At 38.0% G+C, this 24,303-nt stretch overlaps 1 protein-coding gene across 4 annotated transcripts in view; it reads left to right on the forward strand.

The window, feature by feature from the left end:
• The window catches only part of PARD3B (par-3 family cell polarity regulator beta), a 916,117-nt gene that overhangs the window by 93,037 nt on the left and 798,777 nt on the right, over positions 1 to 24,303 (forward strand). For 3 of the 4 annotated variants that reach the window (XM_036319101.1, XM_036319103.1, XM_036319104.1), the window contains exon 2: positions 12,096 to 12,197. In XM_036319101.1, the coding sequence (XP_036174994.1) occupies positions 12,096 to 12,197 (102 nt within the window). Of the gene's footprint in view, positions 1 to 1,652; positions 1,843 to 12,095; positions 12,198 to 24,303 lie in introns of those variants that run through there. The other variant, XM_036319102.1, reaches the window with a different exon arrangement.

Raw genomic sequence — 24,303 nt, forward strand, 5'->3', positions numbered from 1 at the left:
TTTTATCATGTTTATTGGGCATCAATTTTAAAGCCTGTATTCAATAGGAACTTTGGCATATGTGAATATTTGATGTAAGTATTTGCTGGATTCAGTTTTAGCAACTCTTAGCATTGCTCTCTTGAAGAAGATTGCAGAGACAATGTTTGTACTGATTTAGAAATGTTAGAGAAAGACAAGTATCACATGATCTCATATGTGGAATCTAATGAACAAAATAGACTGATAAACAAATTAGAACCAGAGACACAGAAGCATGGAACAGATTGCCTAATTTCAGAGGGAAGGCAGGGGTCAGTGGGTGGAAAGAGATCAACCAAAGAACTTGTATGCATATATGCATAACCCATGGACACAGACAATAGGGTGGTGAAGGCTTGGGTCAGGGATGAGGGGTGCAGAGGTGGGCTAGAAGGGGTCAATGGGGAAAAAAGGGGGATATAATGTAATACTTACAATAATAAAGATTTAAAAAAATTTGATAACTGATTGAAATGATTGTTTTTTTAAATCTCTTTATTCATGTAGTAAAATATTTACAGCACACAAAAAAAAGAATTTTGGGGGAGTGGCTTCTTAAAACCCTGCAGTATATTAATTGTGTTTATGGCTGTGGTTTTCTTGATTTTTTTTTTACTTTGTTCTTTAATACGGACTTTTAAAATTCTTTAAAAAGCACAAAATGTCCCCAGTTTAGGATTTGAAAAAAAAAAATTCTATCTATCATCTATCTATGTATCTATGTATGTATGTATGTATGTATGTATGTATGTATCTATCCATCCATCTATCATCTAATATATCTATCACCTATCTAAAATTTTTGAATGGTGTTGGCAGAGTCTTGAAGACTAAGCTATGCTGTTGACCATATGAAAGCAGAAGTCTGCCCAAGAATGCCCCGCCCTACAGCTGTTTGGCTCCTGTTAAAAGGGCTGCAAGGGCTCTGCCAACAGAACAAGTATAATCTTCCTGGCATGGCTTTCCTGTGCCATCTGGTTCAGGGCTGTGGCCCCACACCCAATGGCAAATCTCCTCATTTTGGAGGAAGTGAGCCACATTCATCAACCAGTGGGTATAAAATTCTAATCATTCCTGCTATCCATGCTTATGAACCCTTCTAATTTACACAGAGCATGAGCCAACTCACTAGACCACATCTCAAAAAAATTGTGCTATGATATTGGCTCTACCAGAAGCCAATTTTGTGACCTCAGGAAATATGCTCAATTAATCTGGGCCTCAGTTTCCTCATCTGCAAAATGAAGTAATTTGATTAAATTCCCACTTTGATGAATCAGTCTATGACATCTAACTGGTAATTTTCATAAAACAGTGTTGCAAGGAAGTACAATTACTGGGAAATGAGGTTTAGCATTGACCATTGACGTTGATTGTTGTAGTTCTTACCAAGTTTTAGAGGGTTTTGAGGGCATTGTGGGAACATTTGGGCAATATGTGAGAAGTAGCAAACTCTTCAAGAATTCTGCGACTATACTATGTCTTTGCATAGAGCATAAAGCTGTTGAGTAACTGTTTACTGAATGGTGACTGAGTGTTTCCTGTTGCCTAGTAGTGTAGATTTCCTGTCTTGAATTTACCCTGGTCTTAACCATTCTTATTTCTAAATAGGGTATTATCTGTATGGCAGTCACCAGTAATTGACTTTGTTGCTTGTTGAACTCATGCTGGTTTTATAATTCTGGACTGGGCTCTTTGGAAGGGGAAGTAAAAGGAGTATGTTAAGAAGATGAAGACATTGCACATACACTTGATAATGAAGCATGCTAACAACTGATCATAGAGGCAAAATGAAATAGATATAAGCAAAGCATGAGTAAGGTAATGTGGGGTCATAGTAAAAGGAGAAGGTAATTCTAATTGGAGAAATTAATTCTCTGAGTTGAGCCTAGAGAGATGAGAGCAAAGATTAAAATTAGGTAATTTTTATACATGTTCTTTACAAAGTTGAGGACGTTCTCCTCTAATCCTAATATACTGAGTTTTTTGTTTTTTTGTTTTTTTTTTTAAATGACTGGGTATTGTATTCTACATGTATTGATATGATCATGTGATTTTTTTTGAGGTTTGCTTTTAGCCTAATGATAGGATGGATTACCTTAATTGATTATTGACTGTTAACCAAGCCTTTCATACCTAGGGTAAATCTTAATTGGGGGTCATGGTGTACAGTTATTTGTATATATTGTTGGATTCAATTTACTAATATTTTGCTGTGGATTTTTACACATATGTTCATGAGAGAGATTGGTCTGCAGTTTTAATGTTTCCAGCTGTTTAGGATTTAGGGTAATGCTGGCCTTATAGAATGAGTTACAAAATATTTCCTCTACTTCTGTTCTTTGACAAAGATTGTGGGAATTTGTATAATTTCTCCATAAGCATTTGTCTGATTGATTAATAAACCCATCTGATCTGGATGCTTTCTGTTTTGAAAGGTTATTAATTATGAAATCAACTTATTTAATAGATATTGTTCTCTTCAGATTATCGATTGTTTTCTGTGTTTTGACAGATTGTCTTTTAAAGAATTGGTCCATTTCATCTAAGTTACAAATTTGTGGGCCTAGAGTTGTTTATATTCCTTTATTATTTTTATTATGTCCATTGGAGCTGTAGTGATGTCCCTTCTTTCATTTCTTATATTAGCAATTTGAGTTCTCTCTTTTTCCTTAGTTAGCATGTCCAAAAGACTTATCAGTTTTATTGATCCTTTAAAAGATTCAACTTGGTTTCATTGATTTTTCTCTATTGATTTCTCATTGTCAATTTCATTGATTTCTGCTCAATTTTTCTTTCTTTTTTTTTCCTGCTTGCTTTGAATTTAATTTGCTCTTTTATTTAGTTTCCTAACGTGAAAACTTAGATAATTGATTTTAGATTTTTCTTCTTTTCTAATGCATTCAATGCTATAAATTTCCCTCTTAGCTCTGTTTTTGATGTACTCCATAAAATTTTTCTCTAATTCTCCAGGTACTTTATGATTTTCTTGACTCCAAGCATTAACTCTGTACATTTGACTTACAATTCCATATATCTTAGTCCTAATCTCTTTTATGAGCTCCATTCCCATATTTTAATCCCCCTATTATATATCTTAACCTTAATCAACTGGAAACATCTCAAATTCAAAACATGGAGAAACTATAGGGTGTCCCCAAAATGCATATGCACACTTTAAATAATTATAAAGTCAATGTTTATTAAAATAAATTTCATTTTTAAAACTGAGCTACCAGATGTTAAAGTATGTATACATTTTTTGGGACACCCTGTATATTAGTTTTATTCTACTTTACTGTTTCTTCCTCCATGTTTTCATCTTGCCACATGTCTTATAATTGATTCTCTTATAGTCTTAAATTTTACTGTGTTTTCTTTTATTTATTTTTTGTCAGCCTCTGCCTTTCAGGGACTCACAAATAGTGAAAAGACTTGCTTTTTCAGTATAATCTTTTTTTTTAAATTTTAATCCTCACATGAGGATATTTTTCCATTGATTTTTATATAGAGTGGAAGAGAGAGGAAAAGACAGAGAGAAGTATTGATGTGAGAGAAACACATTGTGCCCTTGACTGGAATTGAACCCAGGGTCCTTCCTTCCGCAGGCCAACGCTCTATCCACTGAGCGAAACTGCCTAGGGCTGTAGTAGAATCTTTATATTCCCACTTATTCTATGCCTTTGATGTTTTGGACTCTGCCTTTATGCATTAAGAGACTTGTAGAAATTTCAGAGAAGGATAAAGAAAGTATGCTTATGAGGTAATTGTAAAGGGAGTCAAAGCTTGGCTTTAACCCAGTGGGATCTGCATCAGACTTTGAGCTTACAAAACTATAATATAATAAATATGTGTTGCTTAACAATAAATTTGCTGTTACAGGAGCAATAGGAAACTAGTAGCACTTTTCTTTATTGCTAATTGGCTATATGAAGGGCTTGGTTCTCATATTTTAGATACTAGGAATTTATAATTTTCCTAGAAAAATTAGCTTATTTTTACTTTATATCAAAGGCAACTATGCTCATTTTCAAAGAATGGTATTTCTTGCCTATACAAAATTGGACTCAATATGTTTTGCTATTGAATGTGATTATATTCACTTACATGTTTGTTTGTGACCATATACACATGTGTAATATATGTATCTATATATTTCTTACTATATATGTAAAACATAGATATGCTATATACATATAGAGACTATTACAAAATAACTAGAGGCCCGACGCATGAAATTCGTGCAAGAGTGGGCCTTTGCAGCCACGGGCAGCTGCCTGGATCCCTCCCTTGTGGCTGCCTGGATCCGGATCCCTACCTCACAGCCACTGAGGCTGCCTTGCTCCTGTGGCTGCAGCCCCAGCTTAGTCCGGAAGGACATCCAGTCTAATTAGCATATTATGCTTTTATTATTGTAGATATTTTGGGATAACTTACTATGTGGTTTTGCTTACATATCAAAATGATCCAAAATAATTTTGACCAATTGGGAAACCTGTAAAAAGGATAATATATTTGGCCCTAGTTGGTTTAGCTCAGTGGATAGAGTGTCGGCCTGCAGACTGAAGGGTTCGGAGTTCTATTGGGGTCAAGGGCACTTGCCTTTCTATTGGGGTTGTGGGCTCGATCCCTAGTAGGGGTCGTGCAGGAGGCAGCCAATCAGTGATCCTCTCTCATCATTGATGTTTCTATCTCTCTTTCCCTCTCCCTTCCTCTCTGAAATCAATGATATATATATATATGCTACATACATATAGAAAATATTATAGAACATGTATATATGTTTTTAAGGGATGATATATTTGCACAGTCTTGTGTTGTGGAAACTTTACTTGGTGTGGGGCCAGGCATTTTTGGGGAGACTAGACAGGCAGTTACTACCATTTGGTATTTTCATGTCCCTGCCATGCTTATTCAGCTTGACCAGTGGACTGCCCCCCCCCCCCCTTCTATGCCCACATAAGGGACTCCTCTAAGGGACTCTTTTTCTGAGCTGTGACTGCAAATGGACTTGCCCAGGGGTACAGACACTTGTTGGGAGAACCGATTTCCATTCTCGAGACTGCCACTGACTTTCCTCCTCAAGTCTTTCTCAAATGTCCTCATTTCAATAAGACCTGACCTGACACCCTATTTTAAAATATAAACTCTCTGTATCCCACCTCCTTACCCTATTCTGTTTTTTTTCCTGCCAGATCACATCACTTTCTAACATACCATTTCACTTAATTGTTTACTTTGTTAATTACTGCCTGTTTCCCCTCCTCACTGATAATTTAAGCTCTATTCTTCCAAGGATGCGGTTTTTCTCTTCTATTTTGTTCATGGATGGTTGTAACAATTCAACATGTACTTGTTGGATATTTGACTGCCATTGACATGTGGTATGCCAGTTTCTACTTTTCTACTGCCCTTAGCTCCAGGTCACAAGGTTAAACCTTTTGTTTTAGGATCAATGAAATAGACTTTTCTGTTACAACATGAGTTCTTTTCTCCTCTTTCTTTGTTACTCATTTGTTTCTCCTTCTTTTGATTCATGTGACAAATTTATGATGGATGCCAGAAGTAGTTTTAGGTGCTGCGGATAGGAAAGTGGAGAAGTTGTTTCTGTATCAGGGAACTCAGTCTAGCTGGAGGAGGAGAACAAGCAATAAAAATTAACAAGCAATTGACTAAGGTAATGTAATGTTCGATACTGGCCGTGGGGGAGAGCATCAGCTTTAGACGGACAGGGAAGGCATCTCTGAGCCGGGGGTACTTGAGCCCCTCTGTTTCTACTTCCTTTCTTGTGCTTTCCGTGTTCCTTTTAGCTATATCTGTGACCCATCTATATTGTTCTGGAGGAATGACTATGGGAGAAACTAAACTAACAGTGTTGGACAATAGTGTCCCAATACTTTTGAAAATCAAAGACAGATACTCCTTCATCATTCCTATTATGGCCATACTGAAAGAAGTTTTATAAACAGTGAGCAGGAATAAAGTTGATGAGTTCTTTATGCTACTTAGAGTTAACTTATTTTTATAAACAGTGTCACCAATACCTCTTTTGATGTAAATTAAAATGCTCTTTTCTATGTCTAATTCCTTGGTGATGGAGCATAAAACTTTGTGTGTGAGTAATGAGTTAGAGGTCACGGTAGTCACCTGTAGGATGCTTTAAACTTCATTCATTCATTTATGCAGAGCTACACACACACACTTGATAGTATCTGTGAGAGGTATTTTTTTGAGTTACCTTTTAAAAGATGCCAGCATCATAGCAGCAAGAAAGTTTGGATTTAATTGGCTGCATTAAGTAAAGTTTGCATTGTATGAATATGCATTCTCAAATACTTATTAAAATCCCTTTTGTAGAAGAATAATTTTGGGGGTTTTAGAATGAACACATTATTTAAAAAATTCTAGCTTGTCCTTCCTACTCTTTGGGGATGTGACTGCTTCCATTCTTTGGCCGCAGGCTCTGCATTCCTTTGGACCACACAAGCTTCTAAAACCATGGCATCCAGGTCTTTGGACTATAAAATGTCTTTGAAAATAATTAATGGAAAGCAGGATTTAAAAAATAGTTGTTTTTAACATTAATTTGAAACATTAATTTGAATTAGAATGTACTGTGATGATGTTGGCAGTAGATTTAAAAATAATTGAAAGTTGTCCTTTATTTAAAACAAACAAACAAACAACCTCTATCTAGATATCTGGACCTCTTCCCTCAAATAAATTTAGGTTAATCCCAGTATGAAAAATGAAATATATATATATATATATATATATATATATATATATATATAATTGATTTCAGAGAGGAAGGGAGAGGGAGAAACATGAAACATCAATGATGAGAGAGGATCATTGATTGGCTGCCTCCTGCACGCCCCCTACTGGGGATCGAGCCCACAACCTGGGCATGTGCCCTAGACCAGGATTGAATCCAGGATCCTTCAGTTAACAGGCCAATGCTCTATCCACGGAGCCAAACCAGCTAAGGTGAAAAATGAACCTTTAAAGTTAAGTAGCAATAGAAATGGATATGACCCACTGCCTTATTCTTAGATAATTGTTCTTTTTGTTAAGTTCTTTAATCTTAATTTTTTTGTATTAAAAAATATACCTTGTCTCTTCTGTTTATTAAGCATCTGACCTTGAGTAAGTTAATTTATTTACCTATGCCTTGTTTTCTTCATCTATTAGATTGATAACCACTTCATGAGTCTATTTGAGGATAAACGAGTTAATTATATAAAACATGCAGTACCTATTATAGTCCCTGGCCTATAGTAAGTACTGAAACAAATTATCTGTTATGCTGTTGATGAAGATAATGATGAAAATGGTGACATCTTGTTTTATGGACATACTGCACCAAATTCAAGGAGTTAAATTCTACAAGGAAAATTCTAATTTTCCATTAACTTCCATTTTACAATTGTTCTTGTTTTCTACTGGGTAAGATTATACTTGTGAAAACGCAAAGCCACAACCCCCGCCCCCCCCCCCCAAAAAAAAAACCAGTTGCATTACCGAGCCTGTAATCGCCACCACTAGCCCTTCTCTAGACATTGGCCTTTTGTTGTTGTTTGTTTTTGCAGAGATTTCCTCCCCTTTGGGGGTATTTTTTCTCTTCTTGGACCAGAAGGGTTTTGTTTAGAAACCTCCATGCTTTCCCTCTTTTGATTATTGACATAATCTCAGTCACAGCACTGTAGTTTCTGGCTTGCCAGTCTCCTCCTCTAGGCATAGCAGGTGGAAAATTGTTATTCTTCAAAACCTGGGCTTCCTAACTGGTTTGGCCCAGTGGATAGAGCTTCAGCCTGCGGACTGAAAGATCCCAGGTTTGACTCCCGTCAAGAGTATGTACCTTGGTTGCGGGCACATCCCCAGTAGGGGGTGTGCAGGAGGCAGCTGATCGATGATATTTCTGTCTCATCGATGTTTCTAACTCTCTATCCCGCTCCCTTCCTCTCTGTAAAAAATCAATAAAATATATTTAAAAATACACACAAAAAAACTTGGGCTAATATAGACTCTCTAAGGTATAGGGGCAAATTTCATCTACGCACAGTGAAGAATATTTGTGCCTGTTTGGAACAGTTTTTACATTGATCATTAAAAGTACCCAGTAATTGTCTTCCCATAATGCATATGTTTTAGTTTCCTATTTCAGTTCACTTTTGTAGACTGGTTAAAATCCCAGTGGTGTTTAAGTTAACTGTGCATTATTTAAAAAACAGATAAGTTACTATCAGAAATGGAGGAAACAAAATGTATATTATGTGATTTTTCAATATTTTAATGATCCTAGGAGTGTAAGTAATAAGATTTATTGCATAGCACATATACTAGAGACATTTTCAAAGTAATTTAAAAGTTATATGTATTAGAGAAATTTTTGCAATATAAAGGTAGATTAAATGCCACGATCATGAAAAATACAATAAATTTTTCCAAGTGATTAATTGTCTGAACTATTACACATATGTGAACATCTTTTCATGTTTGATCAGTTTTATTCCTGGTGGTAATAAAAGCAAGTAAATGAAATGCAAAATGTTGACTGCGAGGTAATGGTTGAAATTTCCACATGCATAAAGAGTCAGGGTGAATTTATGGTTTTATGATGGCTGTCGGCTGCTAATACTGTATGTATATTCTTATAGTGATCTATAGCATCATGGCCGAAGTCCCATGGGGACAAAACTCACAGCGGGTGTGTACTGTGCATGCTGATTTACCTCTCTTGGAGACTGCTTTCAAATAGCTCCTCTGTTTTTGTTCAGGATTTCTTGTGTGCTCCCCACTAGCCTACCCTTTCCTCCTTTAGAGTTAAAAAGCAGCCTCAATGTGCAATGGGGAGAGTTACAATTGCAAGCAGTCTCTTTATATTCTGCCATCCTATTTCACTAGACATTTTGGGGGGAGGCTGGATATATGATTCCAAAATATATCAGATTAGTTTTCCCCTTTGATTTAGTTCTGTAAAAATTTTAAAATTTATTTTCTTTTTATTGCTTTTATTGTTTTTTTATTAATTATTTTTCCATCAGCATTTATCCCCAATGCCCTCTTCCACCTCGATCCCCTCTGTTCCCCCTCCCTCACAATCACCAAACTGTTGTCCATGTCCATGAGTTCTCTCTCCTTTTTTTTTTCTTTTTCACTCAATCCTGTATCCCTCCCCCATACCCCGCCTCCCACCAGAGTTGTCTGCCTGCTCTCTATCTATGAATCTGTCTCTATTTTGCTTGGTAGTTCTGTCCAATTAAATTCCACATGAGTGTAAAATTTTTAAGTTATGTATGCTTTTGAGTCAAAATTAGACAAAAAACGGTCTTAGTTTCAACTCCCGTGCCTCATTTTCAGAATATCTTTGTTCCCACAAGTATGTCTGAAGGTGGAGTGTGTATGACTTAACAACCCCTTCCCTCTGCCACTCCTGCTGCGCCCTTCGCCATGGTCAGATCCCAACCCCTTGCTGTTTCTTCGAGTTCCCCGATTTTAAATCCGAGTCTTTGGTTTTATTCTCCCTCTTCCTCCTTCTAGGCAGGAAGAGAGCTGTGCTTTAAGCAGTACTTCTGTTGTTGGGGGTAATTGTTTACTTAAGTCTTAGTTAATAAAATCTGTTTCTATAAACTTACTATAAGAGAAAAGGCGACAACTTAATAGATGTCAGCTTTTAAGTAATTGAATATAAAAAAGCAAACTCTTTAGAATACATCATCTTCTATAAACATGTTTAAAATCAACAGATTTTATCTACAGTGCTGTAATATGTAACAAACTAACTCCACGGAAGTTAATAGAAATTAATTCCATTGAACTCCTTTTGTAAGAAGGCTACTTTTACAAGGAAGAGGTAGTACTCCATAGATTTCAGCCAGAAGTTTTGGGTAAGTTTGGAGAAGCATATCGGTCGTAGCATGGCCGTAGCAGAAAGACTCAGTTCCCAAAGATTACTGGGGAAGTCCTTTCTTGCTCTCTTTTCTGTATTTTCTGTATTGTCTAGTGGGCATTGCTTAGTGTTTTGTCTACCCCAGTATTCTCCCTATTTAGAATATAGTCCATTGTTCTTAGCTCACCTGTTATTTATTTTTTGTAGGAAGCAATTTAAACAGTCCTTAAAAATTTGTCCTTTTATGTATTTATTTAATAATTCTTTATTGTTGAAAGTATTACATATGTCCCTTTTTTCTCCGCATTGACCCCTCCAGCCTGCCCCCCCTTACCCTAGGCCTTCACCACCCTATTGTCTGTGTCCATGGGTTATGCATGTATGCATACATGGTCTTTGGTTGATTACCTCCCGCTCACCCACCCTCCCCCACCTTTCCTCTTGAGATTCTGTACTCTGTTCCATGCTTCCATGTCTCTGGATCCATTCCGTTCATCAGTTTATTTTGTTACTTAGACTCCACTTAGCATGATATTGTCCAGGTCTTCATGCTGTCTCAAAGGGTAGGAGATTCTTCTTTTTCACTGTTGCATAGTATTCCATGGTTTAAATGTACCACAACTTTTTTATCCACCCATTTGCTGATGGGTGCACTGGGCCCATCATCTCACCTTTTACTGCACAATCACCTTGAGTTGGAAAAGGTCTCTGGTTAAAGACTCTAATGGATGGGTGTCTTATACTCCTCTTACCTGGTTGTATAATCACTGCCCTATCTGGGCAATAAACTCAGGCAAAGTTTCCTAATAAATCATCAGTGTTTCCATGCATAAATCTAGCATTAGAAGCAAAAAGGAGTTCCTTTCATTTTGCTTGGAATAGCTCTTCAGATACTCTATAGAAAACTTAACTTTGAAATGTCGAAAGCCTAGCTAAGGAGAATTCCTTTGAATTTTTAAAGCCTATTACTTTATCAAGTCAGATATGAAAAGCTATGTACTTGGGCCACACTTCAGTAGCCTATTGAATAGAAGCTATAAAGGAATTATTATTTAATGGTATGCCCTGGACTTGTTAATAGTATGAGACATTGAAGAGGGGGCAGTGTGACAACAATTTCTATTAGTTTTTGTAGAACTGCACTTGAATTCTGTGGGTTATGTTTATTTTTAATACTTTATAAAGATTCATGTAGTAAAGGCTTAGAGCTTTATCCTAGAAGAATTCCCACTTCTTCTCAGGAACTGGTAGCCCTTTATTGGAAATTGAGTGATTTATAGCTCAAAAGTTTCCCAATTTGAGAGGCTTTCTAAGAATCTCAGAACCAAATCGATTATAGCTTGGCTATTCTGGTAAAAACCTTACTAATGTTATTTCCTCCCTTGCTTCCCATTCATTGGTTCATGTTCTTGTCTTATCATTATAATGTTTCACTTGCATATTTTCCTCTGGAAATGGGCAGTGCATAAGTAACTGAATGGGCTCCACTACTTAATTCTAAACTGTGGTATCAGAGTATCTAGCCACTTATCAAATTGAGAAAACAGTTCTTTTCCTTAAACATTATACTCCTAAGTAGTTTTTTAAAAAACAACACATTCAACTCTGACACAGTTTGAGTTGCAGTCATGGAGACGAATGCTGGAGTTCTGGCTCCCAATATCACTGAAAATCTTAGTGTGAGGGCGTGCAGAGAGCATGGAGATCCAAACAGGCAAAGGGCTCAGGGGTCACCCCACTTCATCCATATATTCCAGTTATAGCTATTCCTTTTGATATCCCCCTGTAGTTTTGGGGTCTTAGTTTGAACTTCCAAACCTTTTTCACCTAGTATCCTCAAGAATACCTTTCTTTTCCAGAGTGTTCCTGGGATTACCTAAATTGTAGGTTATAAAAAATTCCTTGAATATGCTTTTTAAATAGCTAAGCATTGTTTTTTATTACAATTTACCTTCTAGGATAATTGATGGAATATATATACTTTGGTTTACTGATTTATATGAACTAGGATAAAAATGCTAAATATCCAAGTAAATAGATAACTTTTGACTTTGGTGTTTAAAAATATCGATTATCACTAGAGCATATTTTTAATGAGCCGGCTTATTTCTTTTAAAATTAAAATGTAGTTTACCTTTTTGAAAAGTTTGAGTCATGAAACTTGTTGATGGTTCTACTACAGGATCCTGGCTACTGGGTGAAGATTCATCACTTAGAATACACAGACGGAGGAATCCTGGATCCAGACGATATCTTGGCCGATGTCGTGGAAGACAAAGATAAGGTAGATGACTCTAAAAGTGTTCCTCTATAGAGCTGTGTTTTCCAGAGAGTGAGATCCTTAGCAAACTCGTGTGTCAGTTATTATTAAAACATACCATCTGTTCAGGTTTTTACCTGGGCAGCCCATAAATCAAAGTTCTCCATGAGATGTTTGGGAAAACTTTGACAAGGTTCGAGAGTCTGTTCATGGTGGCCTAATTAGCAGACACTCCATTCCCAAGAGTTCCCGATACGTCTCTGTAAATTAGTGTCAGCCTCTGAGGCTGTTGGGGTTCTCACGGTCATTGTTGTCTCTTGAGTTTATTCTTGGCCTTCGCTGAATATTCAACTTAATGCCTGAGATTTGAACATGTTTCAAAATAGAGAATACAACGGGGAGGGAAGTCATAAAGAACTCCAGTGAAGACTTTTCTTAAAGCAGTTGCACATAACTGTCTTTCCTGATAGTTTTGTTTTTATTGCTCAAGTAAAATACTGTATTGAATAGTCAAAAAAGTTGAGCATGTTTTGCCCTCTGTTTGGGAATAATTTCATTGCAAATCTTGTTTTAATGGGATTTTTCTTCTGACACTAAACTGAAAAAAGGTATAAACTAAATGATTCGGTTTCAATAAACTGCATTATTGATGTTGCGGCATTGTTTATCACTGCTTCTGTGCTGGGCTCCTCTTCTCAATGGCTAATGTGTCCTTCAGAATTGAACTGCAGCCCTCCCTGAGAGAGCCTTGCTTCAGAGTTCCTCTGCTGTGCATCCTGTGTGCACCTGGCCAGTTCATGTCTGTGAACGTGTTTCTCTGCATTGTTTATTGCAATCTCAGGTAGGGGTGTGTGTGTGTGTGTGTGTGTGTGTGTGTGTGTGTGTGTGTGTGTTTTGACCAACTGGAATGTAAATAAGTGATCTATTGAACTTAGGTAATATTTACTTTTTCCCCCCCTAAAATATTTTTTGGAATTTTCACATTTAATTAGTCTTCACAGACATTCTGCCCACTTATTTTTCCTATTTCCTGTTGGGACTCAATCCTTGTTTGCCTTGCATTGTAATTAGTGACTTCATACAGGACTTACCTCCCTAAGTAGATTGTAAGCTCCTGGAGGACATGATCTAGGAGATTTTTATTTTTGTGTGTTCCTTGTATTAATGATATCTGGTACAAAATCCTACTCAAACTTGATTCTCAAAGAACACTTACTGAAATTAATGAGTGAAAGAGAAAGCTTTCCTGTCTGCAGTTGACTCCTGCTGTACATGGTTTCAATGCACACTTCTTGTTTGTTGTGGGGTCTCACAGTACGTAACACTGCATTGTTTATGCTCATAACTTTAAAGGAGGATGTCACTTCTGCATTTCACTGTTTTGCTTTCAGCTTCTTCTCTAAAGCCATCTTCTTCCTTGGAAATATTCTAGGCATTTGGGTTGTTAATGAAGAAGGTCTTCCTGCCTCCAATTTCACTGAAGTCCAGTGTATTAGAATGGAGAGCTGGAAAGTGGCAAGTTTAAGAAGAGCCAGAAGAAGATGCCTCACCCCAGTCTCATACAACACCTCCTTACAGGGGGATGTTTCTGTGAACAGTGCCCAGGGACACAATTTGTCCTATAGAGCGCTTCCTTTTAGAGAATTCATTTTAACTGTCTTGGCCGTGTGCACAATCCGCTTACTAGACCCAGAAACAGCATGTTTGTATGTAATCTCTATTTTAAGGGACTTCACCATCACTACTAAATAAGGTGAAAAATTGAGATAATCAGTTAAAATCCTAGCAAAGGATTAGTGCTGTTTGGGTTCAGACTTAGTGAATCCTATAATACGCTTCTCTCTTCTACATGAAGCCTAACCTGTATTGTTCTGAGGAGTTGATGGGAATTGATACTTTTGATTTTGTCAGAAAATACGGTATTCCTATTTCTTCCCTTTTTTACGATAACATAAGTGAAAAAGAGAGCATCACTAACTTTTTTTCCTGACACCCTCTCTTCAATCTTAAGATTTTTCTCATAGACTTATTTTCGGCTTTCGCTAAATATTCAACTTAATGCCTGAGATTTGAATATGTTTCAAAGTAGAGAAAACATGGGGAAGAAAGTCTTATAAAGAACCATGGTAAAGATTTTCCTTAAAGTAGTTGCACACAACTCTCTTCCGTGATAGTTGTCTAGTATGGGAAGCAGGTTCTGCCAGTCTCCATCTTTCCTGATTTTTTTGTCACTTTAGATTAAGAAGTATTTATAAGTGATGCTTCAGAATGTTTAGTGACATGTGAAATTCTGCTGGGGTCCTGCCCCAGCAGGTCCAGGGGTCCCCAAAGGCGTAGACGGAGTCGGCGAAGAAGGAATGACATAGAGGCAGCATTCAGTTCATCAGCGGCCTAGCCAGGATCTCCGGCCAAGTTCTGGTCTGGATCTCCAGCGAAGTTCTGGTTAGGATCTCCAGCCAGGTTCTGTGTCCATGTTCTCTTGCTAGGTTCTCCAGGTTCTCCAGCCAGGTTCTGTAGCCATGTTCCCTCGCTAGGTTCTTCAGCCAGGTTCTGTCCAGGTTCTCCAGCCAGGTTCAGTCACCAGGTTCTAGTCAGGTTCTCTTGCCAATTTCTGTAGTCAGGTTCAGTCCAGGATCTTTTGCCATGTTCTCTCCAGCGAAGTTCTTCTGTCTCTAGTTCTGTGTAGGTTCTGTCTTCTTAGTTCTGTGTTCTAAGCTCTGTATTCTAAGTTCTGTGTTCTAAGTTCTGTGTTCTAAGTTCTGGCTCTCTTGGTTCCGTATTCTAAGTTCTGTCTTGCTGTCTTATTACATCTGTATTTATACCAGTTGATTCAATCCTATCAATCTCTATTACAAAGGCTAGGGCGTTTCTTATCTCCATTCCAGGGAGTAAAGATTATGTAGCTTAAGCATGATTGTTCGTAGTTAAAGTGATTAACTACCCACCTGGCACTTAGTTAAGGAGTTTTATCCCCTCCCTGACTTCAGGGAAAAAATCCCTACCTGGGGAAACAACCTTTCTCAGAGAGGAGACCTTGGTTAAAACACATAGTGCCAAGAAGGTGAGCAAACATTTTAAGAACAGTATGCCATATATGCCAGGTCCTTTGAAACAGCAAGGATGGACTGGCTCCCGGCAAATTCCCCCTTTTTTATTTTTTAAAAAGCAGGCATTAAAAAGAAAAACCCCAAATGCTCTCTTGTATCCATTTTAAGAGTAGGATTGGCGCTTTCCGCTATTACCTGAGTCCTGATCTATCACCCCAGGGAGAGCTTGCCAATCCTGCACTTTCCCGGGGTGGAAAGGCTGCAGTGGGGTTAAGGATAAGGCTCCTTGGGCATACCTTGGCTCCCGGCAAAATTCACCCAAGATCCTTTGGGACATATTGAGCTTAGGTAAAATTATAACTCACCTGTTTTCAAAGGGGCCACCTAATACTTTCTTGTGTTGAGAATACAGATAGAAAACAAGCCCAAAGAGCCGTGATGGATGTACCTAATCCTTGTGCCAAAGTCCACACACCTCAACTCCTAGGAAAGACTCACTCCAGGTGAGAAATTCTAATTAGGAGATAGCTTAGCTGGGAAGGATGAAGCAGGAAAAACAGAAACTTAGAATTAGAGAGCAAAGTAGGCTGAGGCCATTTAGTTAGTATACAGAAAACCATACAGCACACTTCTGTAAAGACTAAAATTACAGGATACATGGCATTTACTTAAAACCAGGCAAGGGCTAATACAGCGTAGTCAGTTTTCTAAAGAAAAGCAATGACTTTCTAAACGTTGGCACTAGGAGTGCTTTGTCTTTGGTCTTACCTCTCTTAATAACTTTGGCCAATACGGAGCATGGTGCATGCCTTACGTGGAGTCTCTGTGGGAGGTGTTTGTTTCTTTGTTTTTTCGTTTGCTTTCCCACTAGAGCCCCTTCACAGAGGAATCACGTTTTTACAATGATGCACTATTTCACCTTACATTTTTTCAAAATATTATTGGAGCAGCTTTGGAATTTTGCATAAGATTTGTGCTGAAACTTAATTATCCAGTTGTGACAGTTTTTCTCAAAATTCTTCACTTTTTTGTCTCAGTCTGATGATACCAGTTCTCTGGGATAAATACCTAAGAATTTACAGCCTTACACTAACATCTCCTCCCTGGATGCCCAAGGCTACCGACTGAGTTTACCTAATAACAACTACTTAATATTTTATTGAGCACTGACAGTGTCCCAGCATGTCTTTGCACTTACACATTCTATTTTAGAGTGACCCCGTGGGCAGGAGCTATATATTACCCCTGTTTTTAATTTCTGAGGACAGCCACAGAAATTCTAAGTGACTTGTCAAAGACCACACAGGTGTAGTAAGTGGCAGAATCAGACTCTGGAACCTAGAATTTAAATTTTGACACTATTTTGTTCTTCTTCAATGTGCCAAGCAGTGTGTTGGGTGTTTGTATCTATAATTTCTAATCATAAAAATTCATCAATCATAAATAATCGAAATGTGTTTTTACTCAGTTACATCATTATTAAGAAAAGATAATAGAACTATGGGATGCAACAAAATTAATCCAGAATCAGAGTGTCATGCATATATAGTTCGCTTCACCTGTCTTTGCCTGAAGCCTGCAGCCTGCATCTAATTCCCTATACATGCCTGCCAGTTTTATCAGTTGCTTTCTCTTGTGTCTCCTTTCCAGGCCCTAGGTTACTCAGTTCAGTTTAATTCCAAGTGGATCTTATAAACTGTATTTGTTTCAGAAACTACACTAAATGCAGTTTCATAGATAAATAAATGCTGTATTCTAGAAGCTACTTTTCAGATGGATTACAGAATGTGTGCAAATTATACACTGTGCTGTCTGTAGGAGGCAGAGTGATGACCCCCCAAAGCATCTGTACCCTGATCTCCACAGCGTGTGATTATGTGTGTTAAAGGCAAAAGGAGCTTTGCAGAACTGATTAAGGACTTTAAAATGGGAAGTTATTCTGGATTGTTTGGGCCCAGGATAATCACAAGAGTCCTTATAAATGAAAGAGGAAGGCAGGAGAGTCAGTATTAAAGAGATACAATGGAAGAAGAAGTTGATTTTCCTGTGCTGGCTTGGAAAATGAAGACAAAGAATGCACTCAGCTTCTAGAATCTGGAAAAGGCCAGGGAATGAATCCCCCCATAAAACCTCTAGAGTAGTGGTTCTCAACCTTCTGGCCCTTTAAATACAGTTCCTCATGTTGTGACCCAACCATAAAATTATTTTCGTTGCTACTTCATAACTGTAATGTTGCTACTGTTATGAATCGTAATGTAGATATCTGATATGCAGGATGGTCTTAGGCGACCCCTGTGAAAGGGTCGTTTGACCGCCAAAGGGGTCGCGACCCACAGGTTGAGAACCGTTGCTCTAGAAGGAACACAGCCCTGCTGACCCCTTGATTTTAGGCCCGTGAGGCCCATTTCAGACTGCTCACCTCCAGAATTGTAAGTTACATTTCTGTTGCTTGAAGGCACTATAATTTGTTATAGCAACAATAGGAAACTCATACACTGTCTCTTATCCAATTTTAAACTTATAAAATGATGATGGATTTCTCGGTTTCATACTAACGCGGCTTTTTAGATCTTATAAGACAGGGAAAATCTCTTATACTTCACATTAGTTTACTGGAATGTGCATTCCTTCCAGAGTCTATCACAGATTCTCAACTCTTTGGGACTTGAATGTTATGCTGTTGTCTTGTATTATGTAGAAATCATTGAAGTTCCACACCCAAGAGCTATGCAGTACTCCTTTATCACTTTCTCATTTCAGTATTCAAAGACCCTAGGAAGTCCAAAGATTGATGCTTAATAAGCCACTGCAAAACTTATTGTTCTCTAATTGCTATTATTTCAGTCTGAGAACCTCTGAGCATTGAACTTTTTTAATGATTGTTTTTCTTATTAATTGCCATTATTATATCTTGACTTGGTTGTAGAAGACAATTGCAATGTAATACTGAAATGTGCAAATATAAAACTTGTAGTATTTAAATTGGATTACTGCCATGGTTTTACTAAATATGCAAAAGTGAAACTATATTATGTGGTAACGTCTCTATTTTTGATAAAACTTTGACTGTCATCAGTTTGTCTTGGAGAGATGCCAACCTCTCCTGGCCTCCAGCAAGGCGGGGCTGGCCTCTGGAGGGTGGGTTGCTTCCGGGATCACATGTGATATCTAGTACTCAACTATTACAGTGTCAGTGCAACCTTATCTGTTCCTGGGCAAGTTTCTTCACTTCTGTTAGCCTTGATTTTTATATTTGTAAAATGGATAAAGTGTTCGTTTTCAATCGTACGTGATTAGTGTAGGAAAACTATAGTAAGTTTTAAATACAGTATGGCATACCGTAAGCATTCAAATGTTAGCTGTAATATTAAAATTTTATTTTGGTAGTGTTACTAGTGCATTTTTACCTGGGTTTTGATGTAACCATTAAATTTTTAAAATTTAAGCATTAAAACATCAAACTATTTTACAGTACAGTCTGTTTTTTTAAAACCCTTATCAGTTTCGTTAAAAGTTACTAAATTGTTTGTTTTATGGGAAGATTATTATTATAAGACACTTGGACTTATACATTATTGAGAAATCAAAATGCCACTATGACTAAATGTAGCATTAGAATAAGAATACTTTGATCAGAATGTAGTGTTTGGTAATATAAGAAGCATTCTGGGATCAAATGTGGTTTTGAAACTGAGACGGCCAGTGTGCACACCTAGTGAGCTGTGACCTCACACCAGACACTGTCCCTAAGCCCGGTTGCTTGCTGAGCGCGCTCTGTTGCCCTCTAGTGGAGTCCACAGCGACCGGGAAGCCAGCTCACAGGAGCTGCTCCTGGACTGTGATGAAGTATTTGGTTCTATTTCATTCTAAATGAGCGTTTATGGTATTTTTTCGTATAACCCACAGATGCAGTCATGGAGAGTAAAACCAGACTCTATATTGTAACCAGTACTTGTCATTTATTCATGTACCAATATTTACCTTTGCTTTTGTGAGTTTTCTTAGAAGGGCTAATACCAAACCTTTGCATTTATAAAACCCCTTCTTTTGGTTTAGACTTTCTTCTCATCTTCCTGTTCACTAGTTGAAAGGTTAATGGCTGGTTGTGATAAAGTGTAACTTTTTCAGTGTGGAGTTAAATAATATATGGGATATATATAGTGTGTTTTTCTGAAGCTAAATTAAGTCAGATTACTCTAAAAAAAAGGGTCCTGAATTGATTACATCATTTTTGAGTCCTGATTTTGTCAGTAAGACTCCCATTTAAAGGAGAAACACCTATTTTAAACTCTTGATTTTTAACCAATCAGAATATGGGGTTTTAAGGTATGTTTTTGAAATTTTTTTTCTTTGATTCATGGGTGTTGAAGTTTGAAACTATATTTGAAACAAAGTTTGTAGAATGTTTCAGAAATAAATGCAGAAGCCACTATAAAAAAGTATTACCTTGGCCAGCAAATACTATCTCAAACTGTTAAAGAATATTCTCTGCTTTTACAATTACAAGGTTATTGAATCATAGAACCAGAAGAGGCCTCTGCCATCATGTGGTCTAAGCCCATCATCTTCCAAGAGAAACATCTGAACCAGGAAGAGCGGCGAGGGCTCCACATTCCCAGCCCCTGTCTTTCCTGAGCCCATGTCAGCCTTTCCTCCTGGGAAGCCTGATACCCGCTGGTGCGGCCAGAGCAACTCAGCTTCCTCCCTCAAGTGCTTCCTGCACTACACTTCCTAGTCTTCCCGGTTGAACATGCAGTTGTTTGTAAAATCTAGTTTTTTAACAAAGCCAATTCATTCTCTCCTTTAACCTCATGTGTCTATTCCCCTCTTTGTATTTCCACAGCTACCAAATTTAAATCCTTAAAATCTCAGGCAGGGGGACTTAATGGATAAGGACTCGGTGGTCTTGCCTTGAGCTTCATCCCTACTCCTCACCCGTTCTATGGCTGAGTGCAAGCAGAGTGGCCAAGGGCGTGGATTCTGGGTAGCCAAGGCCATTTACTTCTTGGCCCTTCTCTGTGTGTGGCTTTGGGCAAGTTACTTAACCTCTTTGTCCTTAGTTCCCTCATGGGCAATTGGAGCTAAAAATAGTACCAGTTTTACAAGTTAATACATGTGAAGTGTTTAGGAGAGTATCTGGCCTGCAGTAAGTCAAGACCTGGATCTTGAAAGATCAGGTACCACATACCACAGCAGTATGTGGTAGATGTTATCACAATGAACATGCTACTGTTGTTAATGTAGATTACCTTATTCCTAAAGTAACACTTAAGTCACGCCATTTTTTCCCAGTGTATACTGAATCAAGTCCAAACCTCATATCTATACAGTGTATTCAGAGGCCTCAGAATGCCCCCAAACTATCTTACTCAAACTCAACCTTCTCTAACCTCAGTAGTAATAAAACTACTATACTGACTATTCTCTTCTGTACTTTGTATGTGCTTTCTTGCTTCATAGCTTTCTTAATGTTTCACTTGCTTAGTGTGTCCTTACCCCTAGTCTGCGCCTATCCAGGATTCATTCCATATATTACAGGATGCAAACTTCATGAGGAAAGGGCCTTTGTTTTCTTCATTGCTGTATTATTGTTTTTTATTTTGTTTTGTTAATCCTCACCCTTTTCCATTGATTTTTAGAGAGAGTGGAAGGGAGGGAGAGAGACAGAGAGATAAACATGATGTGAGAGAGACACGTCGGTTGCCTCCTGCATGCGCCCTGGCCAGGGCCAGGAATTGAGCCTGCAACCAAGGTATGTGCCCTTTACAGAAATTGAACTCAGGACCCTTCAGGCTGCGGGCCAACACTTTATCCATTGAGACAAATTGGCCAGGGCCGTTGCTATATTCTTAGTGTCTGCAAGCAGTGCCTGCACTTAATAGCTGTTCAGATAGTAGTAGAGTGGAGTTAAATGAATGAATGAGTGAAGATGTGGGTATGTTTTCAGGTGTGGAGTAAGCCATTTAACCATGCTAAATTCCAGGCTTTTCTCCTTGATCAATGACAATGGTAAATGATATCTTTTTCACAGTGTCACTGGGAAGGTTGAGAAGCTGTATGTGAAAATATAATGGGAATTATAAAGTACTGTGTACATGTAAAATGTATTTATTCCTGCTGCTCAATTCTTATTGATCTTTCAAGATCCAGGTCAAATTGTATTTTTTTTCAGTCAATGTTTGCCAGCCATCCCAATCCTAAGTGAATTCTCTGTGCTCTGTAATTTTATAGAAATCATTAACTAGTCTTTACAAAAAATACTATTGCCTAGTAACATTTATCAATTGCCACCTTGAAAATCTTAAGAATTTTGTTAGGGTTTAGCATAAGACTTACTTTTTTTTTTTTTTATCCCCAAATGAATTATATGCTTCTTTACAATGGGCATGGTCTTTTGGTATATTTTTTTAACACCTGGATTTCTTACCTATGCTTTCGTGTTTAATAGATATGTTTGATTTTAAATAGTGACAGAGTTGGAGCTAGAATCAAAGATTTCTACTAGTCTTTCTTTTCCTTTCACCAAACTATTGTCTCTTTTAAATATTTCAGAAGGAGGCAGTTTATGGGCACATTTCCACCCCAGGGGGAAACTTTGGAAGCAGTGCCTTTCTGATCTTATTGTGGCAAAGACAAATGGTGCTGAGTAACTTACACCAAAGTTCTCCAGATGTTGGCCAAGCCAAATATGTTTCCCTGGTGTCTTCTGCTGTTTAGGAGGCTGGCAACTATAGTTGTGTGTATGTGTGTGTGTGTGTGTGTGTGTGTGTGTGTGAGAGAGAGAGAGAGAGAGAGAGAGAGAGAGAGAGAATGTGTGTGTGAGAGAGAGAGAGAGAGAGAGAGAGAGAGAGAGAGAGAGAGAGAGAGAGAGAGAGAGAGAGAGAGAGAGAGAGAGAGAGAGAGAGGGAATATGCACACAGATGTACAGATGTGTGTGTGTGTGTGTATTTGTTGTGCACATCTGTAATGCAAAGTTCCCCCCAGAGGTTGGAAAGAAAGTGTAAAGGTTGATGGTTCTGGTAATTCAGCTAGGCTAGGCTTTGAGTACAGTGAGGATGAAAATATTTGATATATGCGTAAAACTTCAAGTTCTTGGTTGGAGGGGAACAGGCAATAAAATGAGATTACAATAATGCTTTACTGAGAGCTAAAAATGTAATTCTAAAAAAAATATATCAATGAACATTTTCACCCATTACAGCATGCCTATAGCCATATGTTATGTTATTGGACCCAGTTCCTTCACTGTTTTCTCTCACATTAACTTCTTTTGAAGCGATTTGTATAGGCCCATCTATGTTCAAGAGGTATGGGACTATTATTTTTAAAATACATCTATTTTTGACTTATCTAGCTTACAAATGGCAGTTGCATCAAAAAGCCTCAAATTACATGGAATGGGAAGCGATATAAGTTATAAAACATCCTCTTTGAAAAAGGCAAATGCCTCTGGGTACTAATTGGGCATCACATCATCAATACCTGGATGCATATCACTTAAATAAGATCGCATCCCTCCGCGATCTAGCTGAGATCAGGCCACTAAAGGGGCACTGTAGATGCTGTGTGGCAGAGCACTGGGCTTTGGCAGGTTGAATCTGGCCTTCTCTGATTATTATTCTAACCCCTCCAACCTCAGTTTTCTCATTTGTAAAATCAGTTGCCCCTGTCCCACTCACCACGCTGGGTTTGGAGGAGGATCAAATGAAATTCGGGGTATGGTGACACTTTGAACAAGGATGTACCAAACAAATATAGCTCTTTTGTTCTTATCCTTTGCAGCAGGAGCCCTGAGGGATATAAACAAACATTTCCTTTTTGTCCAGGAGGGACTTGCTTTGGAGTAAGAACACTGAGTCCGGGAGAGGGATCTGAGAGAGGTTGGAAAGAAGATGGTTATGTGAAAAGAACAGTTTTCTCTCCCTTTCCTCCAATGAGGTGTTCCTGAAAGAAGGGGCCTCCTTAACCAGGAAAGAGGGTAACAATGGGGATTGTAAGAAGAGGCAGGTTAGTGAAAAGAAGATTGAACTGACCCTTAGGAGTTTAATAGGTGGGAAGAGAAGATATCAGAGTGTCCACATACGACAGCAAGGAGGGAATATACTGCCGTGCAGGGACACTTCCCAGAGCTTCCCAAGGCTCTGGAACCTGCTACAGGCTGTGTAAGTGATCACTGCCCCGTTTTTCTCCTTAACGGTTGGCAGTAGGTTTCTTAAAATGGAAAGAAACTGGGTGCTTTTTTGAAATGGTATGTGTGTGTGTGTGTGTGTGTGTGTGTGTGTGTGTGTGTGTGTGGTGTGTGCGTCTGTCTTTCTTAGGACAAGAGAGACCTCAAGAAATAAGATAAAATATAATGGAAAGAAAAGCACTGGAATACCTGAGATCCCATGACTTAAGGCAAGGGGGAAAAAAGCCAACCGCAGGGATATTGCTCAGTACTGACAAGTGACCCGTGAAGCTTAAACAAGCAAGTATTTAGATCCTTGATGTTTTTCCTCAGTGATATGAGCCATTCGGCCATTTTATGAGATCAGCCATGTGCCACACTCCTAGTTAATCGGTTGCTCTGCTAGCTCTTCCCTGTCTAGGAGCTCATATTCACTTTGTGTTGTTAATTCGTTAGACTGCAGATCAGTTGGAATTTGGGGGGCTGCTCTTGGAATCAAATTAATGTTGATAACCTTTTCATTGAGGTACATGTTCCAGATTCCATTTACATGTACAGATACCTTACGTTTAATAACATTTTAGTAAATAAGAATATTTAATTCCCACATATTTGGCTGCTTAAATTGTGGCATTTAAAACTCCTATAAGTATATAATTTTTTGTTTAAAAATAAAGTGGATTTTCCCATCATGAATATAGAGCTTCACTTAGAGACTTTTGGCGGGGTTACCCAACTTTATATTTACTGCTTCAACTTTAGTTTTCCTTCTTGCTTGCCTTCTTTTGATGTTATGAATCAATTTTGAAGGATCAAGTGACATTTCCTTAGCAATAAAGAAGAAAGCCTCCCTGCACAGACTTTAATCAGTGCAGTAAAATAGCATAGAAGATTGTTCCTATATAACATCTTTATT

The sequence above is a fragment of the Myotis myotis genome, unplaced genomic scaffold (assembly GCF_014108235.1).
Source record: "Myotis myotis isolate mMyoMyo1 unplaced genomic scaffold, mMyoMyo1.p scaffold_m19_p_8, whole genome shotgun sequence".
Lineage (NCBI taxonomy): Eukaryota > Metazoa > Chordata > Mammalia > Chiroptera > Vespertilionidae > Myotis > Myotis myotis.